The sequence below is a fragment of the Parasteatoda tepidariorum genome, chromosome 10, assembly GCF_982258835.1.
Source record: "Parasteatoda tepidariorum strain Cologne lab strain chromosome 10, Ptep-v5.0, whole genome shotgun sequence".
Taxonomy (NCBI): Eukaryota; Metazoa; Arthropoda; class Arachnida; order Araneae; family Theridiidae; genus Parasteatoda; species Parasteatoda tepidariorum.
Genome location: NC_141764.1, coordinates 54713377 through 54730983, shown reverse-complemented (window position 1 = coordinate 54730983; position 17607 = coordinate 54713377). Strand labels below are relative to the sequence as shown.

General features: G+C 29.0%; 1 protein-coding gene across 6 annotated transcripts in view; it reads left to right on the top strand.

Moving 5' to 3' along the window:
- LOC107452990 (cell adhesion molecule Dscam1) overlaps positions 1 to 17607 on the top strand; it is a 308431-nt gene that overhangs the window by 243532 nt on the left and 47292 nt on the right. For 2 of the 6 annotated variants that reach the window (XR_015429856.1, XR_015429858.1), the window contains 3 exons: positions 5645 to 5803; positions 7992 to 8244; positions 8478 to 8562. Coding sequence is in view for 4 of the 6 variants with exons in the window: in XM_087153626.1 (XP_087009752.1) it covers positions 5645 to 5803; positions 7992 to 8272; positions 8478 to 8573 (536 nt within the window). In the remaining 2 variants the exon portion in view is untranslated. Of the gene's footprint in view, positions 1 to 5644; positions 5804 to 7991; positions 8273 to 8477; positions 8574 to 17607 lie in introns of all 6 variants that reach the window. The other 4 variants (XM_087153625.1, XM_087153628.1, XM_087153626.1 and 1 more) reach the window with 3 other exon arrangements.

Sequence of the window (17607 nt, the reverse complement as noted above, 5' to 3'; positions counted from 1 at the left end):
TGGCGTTACTGTTGCACAGTGAATGAGATCATTGAAAACAAAGTTTACAATTCAATTACAATTATTTTGCGTAAGAGCAAGCTTTAACATTTGTATTTTACGTTTGCCTTAGAGAAACAATTATATTCAGTACATTAATATACTAGAGAGCAATTGTATTTTACATCAATATACTATGGAAAATTACATTTAAGCTTTTTGCACTTATTTGTTGAAATATAATTTAGTTTTTTTTAGAACTGTTAATGTAAAGTTGCCCATTTATATTACATACTTAATTTAAAATCTAATAATGTTTAAATTAAAATAAAATAAAAATGCAAACTATTTGTTTCCGGCTACCTATGGGTCAAATAGTTTTGAGAATACAATGCAACCGAATGGGTAATTAATAAGGATTAAGTAAGGTATTTAATATATTTTGACACTTAAAATCTGAAAAACCTGTTTCACATTTTTTTACTGAACCGATGTTGCTTATCACCTAAATCTAAAATTGTACAGATGTTGTTTTTTATTTATTCATTTTTTTCAAATAGTTGAATTCAATTCTCACTTTTTCCGTTGTTTTAATACAATTCTCTTAGAAAACATAACATTTGTTTGTAGATATATTAATCTATTCTAACGTTGTACTAAACACACAAAAATTATACGAAATTTTAATTCAAAAGATCAACATAAATCATGCATGCGCAGATCCTTTTAACTCTAATTAGTTACAATTTATTCCATTTTAATTACATTACGCAACAGTAATTAACAATAAAGTTATATAAGTATTATATGACTTTACATGTTAGACTTTACATATTAAAATAAAATTATTAGTTTGTATATTAGATATTATTCTATATTGAATTAGTATGTAGATAATAATTAGTTTATTACATAAATTTAAGAAATGATTTTTATCTGTCTCAGCTTGGTTTTTCCTTTTTACAAATTTATTAGGTAATTAAGAAAAGTAAAAATTAATAATTAGACCACAAATATTATATTAACTACATTAATTTGCAGCCTTAAATTTTCCTGATTGTTAGATTAAAACATTTTTTTATCTCCGATCCCTAATTGAACAAAACAAGACAGAAATATAATCTACACAGTATAAATATTAATAAGATTATTTTCCAACATAAGATAATGCATTACATTACCAATATAAACTAAAACTATGCATTATTAATTATATGTATATATATATTGCATTATCTTAATTAAGCTAGTAATAAAAAGCCTTTTGAAAACTTCCTATTCAGTAATTAAGTAGTCATTCGTCCATATCCTGTTTAACTTTTTTTGTCATTGCATCCAAAATACATAATTATTATTACTTTCAACTGCAACCATCCAGCATATATTCGGCACTGCAAACTTCATTATGCCCATCGCCCCGAGAAATATTGTTCCCCTAATAATATAGCTCCTACCTAACTAGGTTACTATACCAAAAAGAACTGCGTTATCTCCGAATCAACGATAAAGCGGGTTAACTATAATCCAATTTCTGAACTTCTCTTTGACATTCAGAATTCTCTCCCTGTCTTGCGCCTTTGTATCACCAATAGAGTCGAGATGCGAGCCCCAGTTCGTAATGCAATTAAGATTTCTGGGGTCATTATTAAATATAGGTGTATTCCCTAGAACTTTAGAATAAATTCCCATTCTAAAAGGAGATGCACCGTTGTGGGTAAATAAGATTTCTCTTTGAAGAATATAAATAGATTTTAAAAATATGAATGACAGAAGCTAGAAAAGGAAGCTTAGACTTATATGGATTCGTTTTATTGGTTAGTTTCTCGCTTCCCTTTTAAAAAATTAGTCAAGATTCAAATATTAAAACGATGTTTGAAATGTTTTATTAGAATCTTTTGATTATCGTATAGGTATAAACTGTATTTGAAAGCATGTTTTATCTGCGTAACAAACAGTTTATTTTCTTTTATTAAGATAAGTAAACTTCAATGATAAAATATTTCCATAAATATTCACATTTTGAAAATTAATTTCGAAATTGTAATTAATGTATAAAAAGATAAATTAGATATTTCTTCTAGAATAAAAAAATATGAAACAATGCAAATAGTCAGAAAATATGAATAAGTTACTGAATTATATAACTGCACATGGAGATACAACTTCTGGTAAAAATATCGTGGGGAGGGTGTTGAGATTTCTGATACAACGGAAGCAGTGTTGTAATATAACGAAACATGATACAGCGCAAGCACAAGTTAGCATGCATCACGATTCAAATTTATGTTTTAAAAGAAATATATCTGTGTAAATCCGTATAATCAAATGTTCGAACCATTTAAAAGCAGCTATTTAGTATTATAATTTCAAAAGGAAAACTCTGTAAGATGATGTTGTTATAATGTGAAGCTTCAAATTCTTTTGGGTAGAATAATATAATTTTCATCTTTGAACAGCATGATACATGCTAAGCGTAGCAGTGTTTTAAAATAATAAAACTTTCTCATAACTACAATTGTATTAAAGTTATGGCATATGCATAGCATTATATTTTCAAGGAGCAGTATAAAGTTTAGCTGTTTTACTGTTGATTTGAAATATGTATATTTTTATGTCTTTAATGTCAATCAATTCAAATTTCTGAACACGCACAGTTCAAAAATATACGACTATATGAAAATATGATTTTAAAATGTATGACAACGGGAACTGACTATATTTTTTCGATAATGACAAAAAGTAAAAATAACAGATATCTGTAATCTAAACATTTTAATCATCTCTTAAATTTGAAATACTGAAATAGACCTAGATTTTTTAAAAATTCACAAGTTTAAAAACTTACCCTTAAAAAATAAGGTGTTCGTGAGGTTGCTTTGAAGTTCAGGGGTGTTAAAAAATACACACGCGGTGGAAATCATGTTCTGTTTTTTACCAACATAGCTTCATAAATAAGCCTCAATTTCCATTACATTTAGACCTCATTAACTCAACCTCATACATAGCTTAACAATACTTTTTTTTGAAATCGGAAGAAATTATTCACACCTCAAGTATACTTATTTGCTTTAAGTGTAAAATATAACATAAAAACCCTAAAAACAACCTCGCTAAACTGGTTGCTCTAAGATAGATTTCTATCAACCTAAAGTCACCTAAAATGTGGATAAAACTATTTCATACACCTTGATTATAAACCCTGGGACATTTATTTCTTTTAAGTTAACTTTAATGAACCCTCAAATCAACAAAAACACCTTAAAAAATCTCAAATAAACCTTAAAAAATACCCTCAATTTTTGTAAGAGTACTCTCATTAAGTAAATATCTGTGAGTAAACTTATTGCGGAATTTAACAGCTACTGGAAAGAGTACTGAAAAGGGAAACTTAAATTAAATGGGACGCTTTCATGTGCATTATCTCAAAGTAAATAAAAAAATACATTTTAATAGATGTTTTGTATTGGAACTATGAGCATGAATCTATCCTTTAAAAAATAAAAAATAACTTAAATAAACATTTATTTTGTAAAGATTAATGAATATTTAAATTTAAATGCTTAAGTTCTTATTTTTTGGTTAAGATTAAAAAACATCATAATTAAACACAAAAAGTAAGCACATTATCCATTTAACATATTTGCCGTAAGCTTGTAACATTAATATATATGACAAGAATAATTATTTAAATAAAATATTAAACTTATTTATTTCTTAGGAATATACTTTTAAGTTTCGGAATGCAGAAAACTTAATTTAAAATCATTCTTTTTAAGAAATCAATATTTCTTTTACATCTTAAACGCTTTTAGAAAATTTCCCATTACACAATTATCTGGAGGGCAGTATATTAATCATCAGTTCATTAAAAAACCCTCATACCAAGCATCATCGCCAAAAAGAACTCCATCGCCAATTTCGACGTCAAAGGCATTTCAATTTAATGAAATGAAAGATTAGAAATGAGATAACAAAATTACATTTCCAACCAGCTAATCATATATCTGGGGAAATTTTTCTCTAGGATCTCGATGAAGAATAGAAGTGGAAATTTGCTTCTTTTAGTTTATTTTCTCTTACCTTTCATTGGTTCTTTATTCCATAAAAATAAAATAAAAAACGTACTGTTGAATTTAAGAATGGTATTTCGTATGTCGCTTGATCTCTCATCGTTTTATAGGATTAAGGGAATTTCTTTTTCCAGTTCTTGTCACCGAAATCTTTCGTCTCCAATTACAGGAAGGATCCATGTTAGCCACTTTCTTCCACTGATCGAATATTTGCAAGGGTTGATCTAAAAATCTAACAGTCTTTCTTGATCGGTCAAAAAATATTAAATAAAATTACTATGATATATTCAAATGCGAAAATCAATTTGGAGCTTTTTTTAATTGAATATGCTTTGTGTATTTTCTGCTGATATCAAGACTTATAATATGCATTATACCATTTACTGTTAATCTCTATTTAAATTAAATGGAAGACACCTTAGCTAGCGTGTTTGAACTACGATACAGCTTTACTATTATTGAGTGCTCCAAAAACAACAACATTTGAATTTTTAAATTTAAAAATATATTTTTTTTAAACTTATTGATCATATTAGTTAATCATAAAATTGATTTATTGCCTGGGAGATGGGTTTCGAACATGAAAACTTTTTTTGAAATAACCTAGTTATATACAGTTATGTGTTCTCCTTCATTTACACTAAAAATTAACTGCCTAGACACCAGAGCAATATAACTAAATGCTTCTTTTCATGTTGCTTTGTAGGCAATAGTTTGTGTTAATAAACCCAATACCACACAAGTTTTAAAATATATTTATCGTAGCACACACTCTAAGAAAAATCTATTTAATGTTAAATTGTAATATCGATACATTGGACCATAATTGTGTGTAAATTTGTTGTATCATTAATGAGGTGGTAAAATGAACCTTTTTGTCATTTAAACTAAACTGTAATACCATATAATCAAATTTAAAACGGTTAATCAGTGCGGTATTCATATCAGTACGATATCAATATCAGTGCGATACGAGTTTAATTAATAAGGTTTCCTCAAATTTGAATGATATAATTCATCAATTCTCAAAGTTTCATACAATGCGCAATGATTGAAAAATTTTGCTAACTAAACTGAAAGAGCCGTACAAAGAACAATAACAATAATTATACGTTACATATTCGTTTATTTTCAAATATAAATTTCAGTATTGTGTTTTTCATTTGGTTTTTTTAATATTGTGTCCCGAATTTGGATTTTGTGCTCTTCTTTCGATACACTGTGAATCAAAAGATGAAAATTTAATTTTTGAAATAACAACTCGCAACTTTTTTTGTACACGATGTAACCTATTCTTAGTTTTAGTTGTGTCTTTGTATGATCTAACCTCAAATTTTCTCAATTGTCAGCACAAAATTTTCAAAATTATTGCCAGTCACCAGAACAATCAAAATATTTTAAAACAGTTAAAATTGAGACAAAATATTTTAATGAAAGTCATTAAGAAAATAAATTTTGAAAAAACATCACGCAAAAGCATCGAATTCTTACAATTTTAAACAATTAATCCAAATTGCATTTTTTGTACAATAATTAACTTTTAATGAAGATTCCGTAATAATTTTATAAATTCATGAGAAATTAATCTTTTTCAGCTACTGTTCCACCTTTAACTGCTTCTTATGATTCTGAACGAGAGCTTTTTCAACAGTTAAAGATTATAATACCTATTGCATGTACTACTGTGGTACTTGTTCTTATCATTACAGTAGCTTGTGTTGTTCTTATTAGAAGGCGCCATACAATTCCTGAAGGTAAGTAGGAAACTTTATTTATTTAAAACTTTTATTTATAAAAGAGAGCTGCAGCTGGTTTACGATAGCCTTAAATAATGACTTTCTTTGGGCCAAGTTCATTGATTCTTTTAAATGATAACATTACTCTCAGCTTGCTTTGCATTTCAATTTTATTACTTTTTAAATCCCACTTGATCTTTCAACTAATGTTGGGAGATACTTAATTTTCTTTGATTTTAAATAGTTTATTCAAATTAAGAAAGATGAATTTTAAATTAAATCTTATTGTCAGACATTAATATAAAACAAAAAAAATGGATTTATTTCTTGAATATATTTTTTTAATTATTAATATCAAAATGAAAAGATATAAAATTAATTTACAAAACCACGTCTATTTAATTATGTGACTAATCTATCAAAATTGGGAACACTGTAAAAATTTCGGATCAAATTGTAGTAAAATGTACCAAGTACCGGTACTTTTTACCGGAAAAACGTTTTTACTGGAGCATGTTACAGATCAAAAAATCTGAGATGGCATAAAATCACTGAAACATACTAATTAGACAAATATCCTAAAAACAGAAATGTTTTACAGTAAAAATGAATTTTACAGTAAATTGGATTTTATGGATGACGCACCCAAAATGCATGTATTTTTATACCGTAATTTTATCTGTATTTTTACAGTGTACATAATATAAATATTGACTAGTAAATTTTTTAAGAATAAATTACTGTAAAGATATACAAGAAATCAGATATATACACAAATATATGAATAATAAAACATATATTTCTTTGCGTGCTTAAGATTTGCAGATTTTATCGAAGAATTAGTTAGCTTTTTAGGAACTAGTATTGCCTAAAAATATGTAAACTAATAATATGAGGCTGTTAAAATAATAATTTCGTAAGTTTGGCAACTCCTCACCGATTGGATTCAGCAGCCTTCGTTTTCAAATTACTGCTTGAATATTAGAGTACTCTGCATTCATCTAGTAACACTGTTCATTTTAATTTCAGAAACATCATTTTGCCAGCATATTTTAGGAAACTATTCAAAATTCCTGTCAAAAGTCATCCTCTAAAATATTATTAAAGCTGATATTTAGAAGCTCTTGATTATACAGTTGTTATTTCCTGCTTTTGAATCTAACGATCGATGTAAAACATTTTCCATTTTCTGATTGCATTCTGACTCAAATTAAAGCAGAGTTTTCATGTTCTTCGATAGCGTTACGTGATAACGCAATAAAATACCCATACCAACTTGAATTGTATTCTATTTCGTATTAAACTCTAGGTTTGCAAAATCGCTATCTATTAAAATGTAATCTATCTTTTGGAATGTAATTTATCATTTTGAAATATTAAAATGTAATTTTAAGTTATATTTAATGAAGAAGTTTCAGAATTTGACGTCATTTGATATCAGAATTTGACAATTGAAAATTAAGCATTATTTTTCTAACAACGAAATGATATTTAAAAATTTCTGAGTCAAATAACGGTAAAAAATACCTGCCACTCAAGGTGCAGTACTGTAAGGGTATTTTTCACCGTAAAATCAATTTTTACCAGATGTAACGTGTTCATTCACATGTTCATTGTTGGTCACATGTTCATTCATTGTTCATTCACATGTTCACATGTTCTTAACATGTTCATGTTAAGGAACAAAATATTTATATGCCAAAAATTTCATTCTAATAACTATCGTAAAGTCACTGAATTTCTCTAATTATTTAAATATTTCAGTGAAAATTACGATACAATATTTTACGGTAAAATCGATTTTACGAAGATGCACCCAAAAAGCTGGTACTTCAGCGCCGTAATTTAATCCAGAGTTATTTTACAATACACGGGAAACTTTTCTCACTGTATGTCAATCCACTCCCATCGAAGCGAGCCAGGACTTGACGGGCTAGTGGTGCACGCTTGTTATTTTGTAAACTTGAGACCCAATAAGATTTTCAATAATTTTAATTTAGATTCAATGAGGTTAAGTGTTACAATTTTTATTTATGTATGATTTTACTCAACTGCCAGGAAAAATAAAATTCATTTAAGAAAAACATCATTAAATTATGTAACTTAAATTATGTAATTTGGTGCTACGTCATTAAATTGTGTAACTTAATTTATGTAATTTGGTGCTACGTTTTTTGATACAAAATGAGAAATATTTGGTTTTTAGAATCTCGGCAAGAGCAAGACATGACTAAACCCGTAGACACTGTACCAATGACAGTATGGGAAAAGTCAGCTAGAGGAGATACGCGGATTTCACACAGCAGAGAGCAGCTATACTTCCCTGCACCATATGCGACTTCAAGAATATCCATGTACTCAGCAGATGGTGACCCAGATGCGCCACACCACCAACAGCAACAGCAGCGGCACCACGAGCAGAGTCACAACACATGGAGGTCGGACGAGCGGGAGCACACGTACGACGTTCCCTTCCTGCACAGACAGGTGACACGAATCTAAGCCCAGGTTCTGGTGTCACAATCAGATTTAACAATTTAAATTTAAATTATTTAAAATCAATAAATTAAAAGGGACCATCAATTTTTTAAAACATATTTAGTGCCCCATATTATTGAAAGGACATTGTATATGTTATATGTGTGATATATTTCATCCAAAATGGCGGAACTCGTGCCTTCTCTCATTACAGAATATCATCATCAATGAAGTGGCGGTCGGATCAGAAGGAAGAGAAATTGGGTACCAGATAGGAAGACATTTATACCTTAATCCAGGTAAAATTCAGGTATTTAATATAAAATATTCAAAATAATTGTTGAGCTAAATAGATGAATGTGTTAAAGGAACGTTTGTTTGGTTGATGAATGTGTTAAACTAACGTTTGTTTGGGTTGATGAAAATATGCAACTTCATTAATATCATTATACAAAATGCTTCGAACAATTGAAGGTAAAATGAAAGAAGGAAAACTGGCATACAATAAGAATAAAAATTTAAACTGAAACATGGAATCTCAAACGCTATTCGGGTGGCCAATATACGATCCAGGGGCCTTTAATGACTCAATTTTAGATTTTTTGTTGGTTGCAATTGTAATGCAAGCTATTATTTTTCAGAAATCTGTAATCTAAACTTTAAAAAAAACGAAATAAATAAAGAATGCTTTCTTACTTAAGAAAATGCAGAACAGAAGAGCGGGACGTTTAACGCCTCTATATTGGAAAATCGCAACCGGATTCTCAAATTTTTTGTCAGACTATAGCGGCAGCAACTCAAGATATATTGTAAATAAAAGTGTGTCAGTCAATGCAACTTAATGTGCGTATTAAAACAAAATATTTTCAAAATAATAATAATAATAATTCTACCATAGATCACTTGGAATTTCGGAAGGTGAATTTCTTCCATAGACTGACACTGGATAGGTGCCAAAAATATATTCGAAGCAGTACAACATCATATAAATTAAAGCATCATTTATGATAAACTACGTAAACTACGTCAAGTGCAATTTTTAACATTACATGAAATATGTATGATAAATAAAAGACATATATATGTAGACATATATGATAAATAAAAGTGCGTCAGTCTAAGTCATGTCGAAGTAATGTGTGTTTTAAAACAGAACGTTTTCAAATAAAACACATATAGTTTTACCACGGATTTCATGGAATTTTGAAAAATGGCTTTTTTTGATGCAATGACACTGAATAGGTACAAAAAATAATTTTGCAGCAGTGCAAGATCTGATAAATGAAAATTTCATTTATGATAAATTACATTTCATTTCGTTAATTTCACAAAGATTTTTTTTCATAAAACTCTCCTACATTACATAAGGATTGAATACGTGTTGCATATTTATAAATTGTTTTTCTTAAAAAAATATACAGGACATAAAGTTTCTATAGTTTTAAAGGAATACTAATTGTTTTCTTACATAGATCTCTTCTTAAAGTTCTATAATCTGTATTCAAGTAATTTTTAAATGAAGATGTATAGATTTTAGAGTTTGTAGCTTAAATCATATATTATATTTCTTTTTTCTTCGTTACTCCTTTACAAAATGAAGATATTTATACTTTCACTGATCTTTAACAAATGCCTGTCTTAAAGTGAAATAAATAAAATTTATTACCCTCATTGAATTCGAAATAAGATAACGACACAATCAATGAGGCATCAAATGAGTGTTGCAAAAGCATTACTAATATTCTCCATTAGGAAGATTACATAGATTACATCCATTTCATCGTTGAAGATAAATTACTTGTTTATAACATTCTATTTATCCCTTTGAGTTCGCCTATTTAAAAGTAAAAAGAGTCTCTAAAGCGTAATAAGTCGACAAAGCATCGATTTTCTGATACCATATATTATCAAAAACTTCTTTATCCGGTGCTTGTTACAAATTTGATCACTTTTACTAAAGTCTTTGAGTAAAGAAATTGCCTTTATGAATTGTTCGACAGATGTTAGGTAAAATATGAAGAAAAAAATGTGCTTTTATTTCTAAATGTGCTTTTTAAATTTAAAAAAAATCTATCCTTTCTCATTGTTAATTAACAGTACAAATTTCTCTGAAAAATGGTGAAATATTTTTTTTTTACCATATTCAAACAAAACAGTGAAATAATCATAAATAAGATGATATTCTAACCGTTAAATGTGACAAAAACCGTTTATTAATAGCTTTCCCATAATACGGTTAAACAACCAAAATTTTATCGCAGCAAATAAGCCCAGCTAATGAAGCCACTTAATAGATCAAGATGGCAAAAACTTATTGGGACGGCCTTGGTCTGTCATAGGCTGTAGTGCCCAAGAAGAGGAATGAAACCACTTTGTTCCTAGAAGTTGGGTACATATTATAGTCGAGAGGGTTAATCTGTCAGACACATCATGAACAGCAGAACTGGGGTTTTGAATCTCAGCGTTGGCACCACAATATTTTCTCCATTCTCTTATACACATTAAGAGTTTCCAGTGCCCAGCACTCTCCAAGATCCTATGCCCAGTTATATTCTTTTTTACGGTTTTGAAGCAATGCTATTTGCAAATCGTTAAAAAGCAGTATAATTTTGTATTCCTGGTTTAATAACCATACTAATTGTAAATGATTTCAAAAGCGTAAAGGTAAAAAATGTTCCTTACCGTAAAATTTACTGTTAATTAGATAGGCAGACTACTGTTACTTATTTCACCATAATTTTCGATTGAAAATTCTTGCAGTAAAAACAGAGCCAATGTATTGCAGAAAAGTCCGTCGATAATAAAACTTCTATAAAAATTAATATTTTTTTATCAATTAATTAATGATTATTGATTGTTAAGAACTTGAATATTTAAATAAGATTTATCGTTTTTATTACATGCTCTTTTTATTATTACTGTAGATTCAATAACATGAAATATTGTTTATTTTTTAGTTCTAAGTTAATTCATGCAGAAAACTTTAAAGAATTTAAATCATAACATTATATAAATCCTACTATATAATCCTACCAACATCATTTCACATTTATCATCCCACGTCGACAATCTCTTTTTTTCCAAGTAGACGAACTGCAGTTTTTGTTTTATAAAAGGTTCACTAATGCCAGAAGCTCTTAAATATTTTAAATGGGAAAATATGGTATAATGGGGTATAGTTGTAAACGTTGTTTTATATAGACGAGCTATAAAAAACTAAACGCTTAATTCTGTAATGATTTCTAAGGAAGTTATGCCCAATTAATTGTTTTTATATCCAAAGACCATAAGCTTACATAAGAAAACCTGAAAATCATTTATTTGTAATAGACATGCATATTTTAAATTATTCTTATTCGAATTATTTTGATGTAATCTATTTCCTAATTAGATATTGTGGATTTTCGTTTGATATGAATTAAGATCTTTGGTTTAAATTAAAATTATTGTCCATCCACAGGAAGGTGATGGAATGCCTAATCGTAATATGAATCATTTAGTTAAAATAAGAGTTATATATTCTATAAGGAAGTTTACAGTTAAACTGTTTTTAAAAGTTTTCATTGTTACAATAAATGCTTTTAATATCGAAAAATGCGATATTTTTATAAGTGTTGTGAGTTTACTGTAACAGCTATTCATGCCTGCTAAGTTAACCTATGCCTATTTGTCGCTAATGCTAATTCTGAAAGGGGCTCGTCATTATGAAGAGAAGTCACTGTTTCGTGAAAGTGAAAACATTATATATACAGTAGTGGCCAAAAGTGTGGACACTTTTTGAAAGTTTCATGTTTTTCAACTTTGAGTTGTAGAATATATTAATATATACATACATTACAACTACATTATATATACATATATTACAACTTGTAGAATATATTAATTTTCACTTAAATACAAACGTTTTTATATCAAATTGAAGGTAATTTAATGTAGAATTTAATAATAAATGCAGTAATACAATATCGGTATTACAAAAACAGTTATGCAATTAATAGTAAGATCTATACTAGAGTTGCATTTTTTTAAAGTGATACTTACACAATCAATACTTAGTAGGATAACCCTTAATTTTTAAGACAGCTTCACAGCGTCTTTTCATCGAGTGAACGAGTGTTTGGAGTTCATCTTTCGTAATCACATGGTGCCAAGAATCAATTATAGCTTCACTTAGTTGTCTTTTATTGGATGGACGATTTTTTCATACAAGAATTTTCAAACGTCGCCACAAATTTTCAATTGGATTGAGATCAGGGCTGTTTCCTGGCCATGGTAATATATCTATGCCATTATTTTGAAAGCATGCTTTGCATACTTTTGCTGTGTGGCATGGAGCTGAATCCTGCGTGAAAATAAATGGTTCGTTGCTGGGGAAGAGATCCCTGATGGAAGGTATCAATTTTGGTTTCAGGACAGTTTCGATGTATTTTTTGGCATTCATGATGCCAAATCAGACCGAAAAAAATGCACAAGTGCTACTACCGATAGAAAAATTAAATGGCTATGCCTTCAAGATAGAAAAATGTCATCAGATGCCATTAGATGTGAAATGAATGCAGCTGGTATTGCAGTAAGTTCAAGAACAATAAGAAGAAGCTAATCAGGATTTGGACTACAAGCTAGAATTCCAAGGAAAAAAACATATTTAAATCAAAAGCAACGCGATAAACGAGTTAAGTCGGCAAAAGAACACATTAAATGGTTAGAAAATCAATGGAAGCAAGTAATCTGGAGTGATGAGAGTAAAATATCGCTCTTTGGAAGTGATGGTAGAAAATACGTGAGACGTAGAGTAGGTGAAGCGCTTCCTCCTGATTGCATTGAAGCAACTACTAAAAATCCAACAAAAGTCATGATTTGGGCATGTATATCTGCAGATGGTGTGGGCCGAATTCAAGCGATTGATGGCATCCTGAATGCCAAAAAATATATCGAAACTGCCCTGAAACCAAAATTGATACCTTCCATCAGGGATCTCTTCTCCAACAACGCACCATTTATTTTTCAGCAGGATTCAGCTCCATGCCACACAGCAAAAGTATGCAAAGCATGGTTTCAAAATAAAGGCATAGATATATTACCATGGCCAGGAAACAGCCCTGATTTTAATCCACATGAAAATTTGTGGTGACGTTTGAAAATTCTTGTACGAAAAAAACGTCCATCCAATAAAAGACAACTAAGTAAAGCTATAATTGATTCTTGGCACCATGTGATTACGAAAGATGAACTCCAAACACTCGTTCACTCGATGAAAAGACGCTGTGAAGCTGTCTTAAGAAATAAGAGTTATCCTACTAAGTATTGATTGTGCAAGTATCGCTTTAAAAAAATGCAAATCTAGGATAGATAATACTATTAATTAAAATAACTTTTTTTGTAATACAGATATTGTAATACTGTACTTTTTATTAAATTTTACATTAAATTACCTTCATTTTGATATATAAACGTTTGTATTTAAGTGAAAATTAATATATTCTACAAGCACACAAAGTTGAAAAACATGAAACTGTCAAAAAGTGTCCACACTTTTGGCCACCACTCTATATATATATATATATATATATATATATATATATATATATATATATATATATATATATATATACACTGCTCTATATATATATATATATATATAGATTAATAATTCTTTAACATTCGAAAACATGCAACTCTGTACTGTTCGGTTTCATAAAAATTAAAAGTTATGGATTGTAATGACTTTTGCCTAAATGAGAATATAATCACCAGATTGGCGACTTTTAAAAAATATTAAATTTTTTTGATTACAAAATTAATTTTATTAAAAATGTTTAAATTTATACATGAAGCGTTAGAGTTATTTATGTATGCAGTGTATATGTTTGCGGTGTTCGAGATTGTGAAGCATGTAAAAACACATATTCAAATTTACTGCAACCTTAATACGGTAACAAATTGAAATATATTATTAATTAAATTTATCTGTCTTGAACTTTACTTTACATCGCTATAGTTGAATTTGAACGAAAAACAACATGATTCTATGTCACCGTATTAAATAATCACTATATGTTATGTCTAAATAATTAAAAGATCTTTCTGAGACTCTATAAGAAAAAAAAAGGAAATCCCAAATAATCCATGTTTAGAATATAGACTTTAATTACTGTAAACATATCCCTTATTAATTAAGCACATTTTCCTACATGAGTCATCAACATTTATTTTACATAATAATTTCCAAAACAGAAAAGAAAATGCTTACGCAGCGTGCTATTATGAATATGTTTTAGGTTTCGCATTCTTATTAAGAATGAAAACATAACCAAAATTTAGTTAAAAATTTTTCTTTGCTTATACTGGCCTGCTTAAAAGTATACCTTCTAATTATTTTTTAGGTTCTTTTGTTTCAGAAAAGGGAGAAAAGTATTTATTCTCAAAACATTTAAGGAGACAAAATAATGATACATGATATTTAAATTTCCCTTGTTTCCATACTTATCATTTTCTTTATTATTCTTTATTATTCGTAGATGTATTTTTTTACTGTTTTTGCGCGCAAAAATTCTCTTTTTAAATAATTTGATGTTATATCTGCCGATATTTTTTTGCTAATTTAATTATTCTTGTATCTTTCGAAAATATACTACTGTAAATGTTATATTCGGAAATAAGACAGCTGAATGATTTATATCTAATTTTTGTGTGTGCCCATATTAACACCGCATTAATATATTTTATGAAGTGTCAAAACAGGATACTCCATTAGTTTCTATTGCTGTTGCAATAACTATTCTGATAATTATCGTAATTAAGTTTTGAGGAGCATGACACGTTTCATATTTATTTTTCAATATCTCTAATTATATGTATTATAAATGTATAAAAGCAATCTTGATTTTTTATCTGAAATTAGCTGTACCCTGAGCTCTTTGCAACTCTTCCTGTCTGATTTTATTTAAAGGAAACTGCGTACATCAAAATAAAAATCCCACCTTCTTTTGATTATCGATGATAAAGCGGATAGTAAACAATGCCAGAGAAATTCTCGCCAATTAAGAAAACGGTTACATTAAAAAGAGTCAGAGTTATATGCATTATCAATTTTAATATAATAATAAATAATTATGTGAAACTATCTGTCTCCCTAGTGAGAAACAGGTAGTTCTCTTTTGATAATTATTCCTCTTTAGTGTGTGCATGTAATGAAGTCATAAAAGGTTTTTCCACATGTATCTAATATATACTTTTTTTTTCAAATATATGATTTTGAAGTTTTTCTCTAATACCTTTCAATCAATTTCCTTTATACCTTTCGAAAATAGTGATCAATGGTTTACATTAGGTTTACACAGCGACGGAGAGCCTCTTCAAAAGTAAAAATAGCTTTATTTTCTGGTCTGTTTTCTGGTTTCAATTACTATATAACTACACATTCTTCTATAACATCTTCTTGAGTCGCGATAGCTCAGGGGATAGAGCGTTTGACTTCTTATGATGTGAACCGGGGTTCGATCCCGTCCATGACTGGTCGATACGAATTCCTCATCCGGCTTGCACCGACCACAGTGCTGACTGGAAATATCCTCAGTGGTAGACGGATCATGGGTTAGAGTCCCCTTGCAGTCAGGCTAACCGTATGAGGTTCTCGTGGTCTTCCTCTCCACGCAACGCAAATGCGAGTTAGTTTCATCAAAAAGTCCTTCACGAAGGCAAATTTCTCCCAATACTTGATCCAGGAGTTCAATTGTCCTCTGGATTGGGTTCAAAATTGCAAGGCTACGGTGTTGAACATTAGTAGTAGTAAACCCAAAAATTGGGTCAGCTGTTCAACAACGGTTATAAAATAAAATGAAATATAACATATTCTTTATTTGTAAATTTGAAGTTATATTCTTCTGGATGCATTTAGATACTATTTTAAAAAACTATAGCTGTATTGTTTATAAATTACTTAGCAAAATCAGTCTTTTTTCTTTTTTATGTCCACTTCTTAACATTTCATAATAAATTTTAATAATAATGAAAATCCTATTTTACTTATGTAATAAAGGCTAAGCTATTTTAGGATATTTGAAGCACAGTATACAAACTCTACTATAACAATATACATAACAACATACATAAGAAGATACGAACTCTTCTGTATTTAATATTCTAAACAGACGCAATTTATGTTGCCTAATTCAGAATTCAAGTATGTGTCATAGGGCCAATTTTCCTCGAGTGAAATTAATTATTACGTAACACGTGTTTTCGCAAATCTTACATAAACAATTTTAAATGCCATAAACAATTATTTACTGAATTTCAAAATTAACTTTCAACGTCAATTACTTCCGGTTAAGAAAAGATCACTATTTCGTATATCACGAATTGCTCTTTAAATGTCGAATCTGCTTGCAATCTCCTATAGGCTATAGGCTCCCCTAAGCTGTACTCCTTTCTCAATCGTTTGTTGCACGTGACAGTTCTCGAAGTTTCTTGAAACTAAAAGTATTAGCACTTCATAACTTCGAGTAGGATGGTGTCTTTTTATCTTTCGTGAACCACATAATAAAATGCTTTCTGATTTCAAAGCTCAAATGTGCCTACATCATACTGTTGCTAATCTCATGATACGTATCGGGTTGCATAGATATGCAGATTGACGATTTTTCTTATATCTATTAATGAAATACAAAATTCTTTCTCAGACATTTATTTTTATTCGGCACAAGCAAAAATAGCTATGTCAGATTAAAGTTTATATATCTACATTTTTTACTCACTCTGAGATAACTAAATATTCAATGTCTATTTCAATAAAACTAAACCGTAATAGTTTTTCTCTACTAAAGGAATGCAAAATACTTTCTCAGACATGCATGTTTATTCGGCACAAACAAAAATAGCTATATCAGATTAAAATTTATATAAATACTTTTTTTACTCACCCTGAGACAACTAAATATTCAATGTCTATTTCAATAAAACTAAACCGTAATAGTTTTTCTCTACTAAAGGAATGCAAAATACTTTCTCAGACATGCATGTTTATTCGGCACAAACAAAAATAGCTATATCAGATTAAAATTTATATAAATACTTTTTTTACTCACCCTGAGACAACTAAATATTCAATGTCTTTTTCAATAAAGCTAAGCCGCATTAGTTTAATATGATAAAAAACAAACTCAAATGAAACAAATACAAGTTGTTAATACTTCTTATTGCCCACGAAACGGAATCCATTTGTACCTTTAGCGATACCTTTACAAAAATAGTAAGGTGTTTTTGAGGTTGGCAGATGTAAAAAATATACCCGAGATAGAAAATGAGGTTATGTTTTGCTCCAAAAATAACCTCAATAATAAACC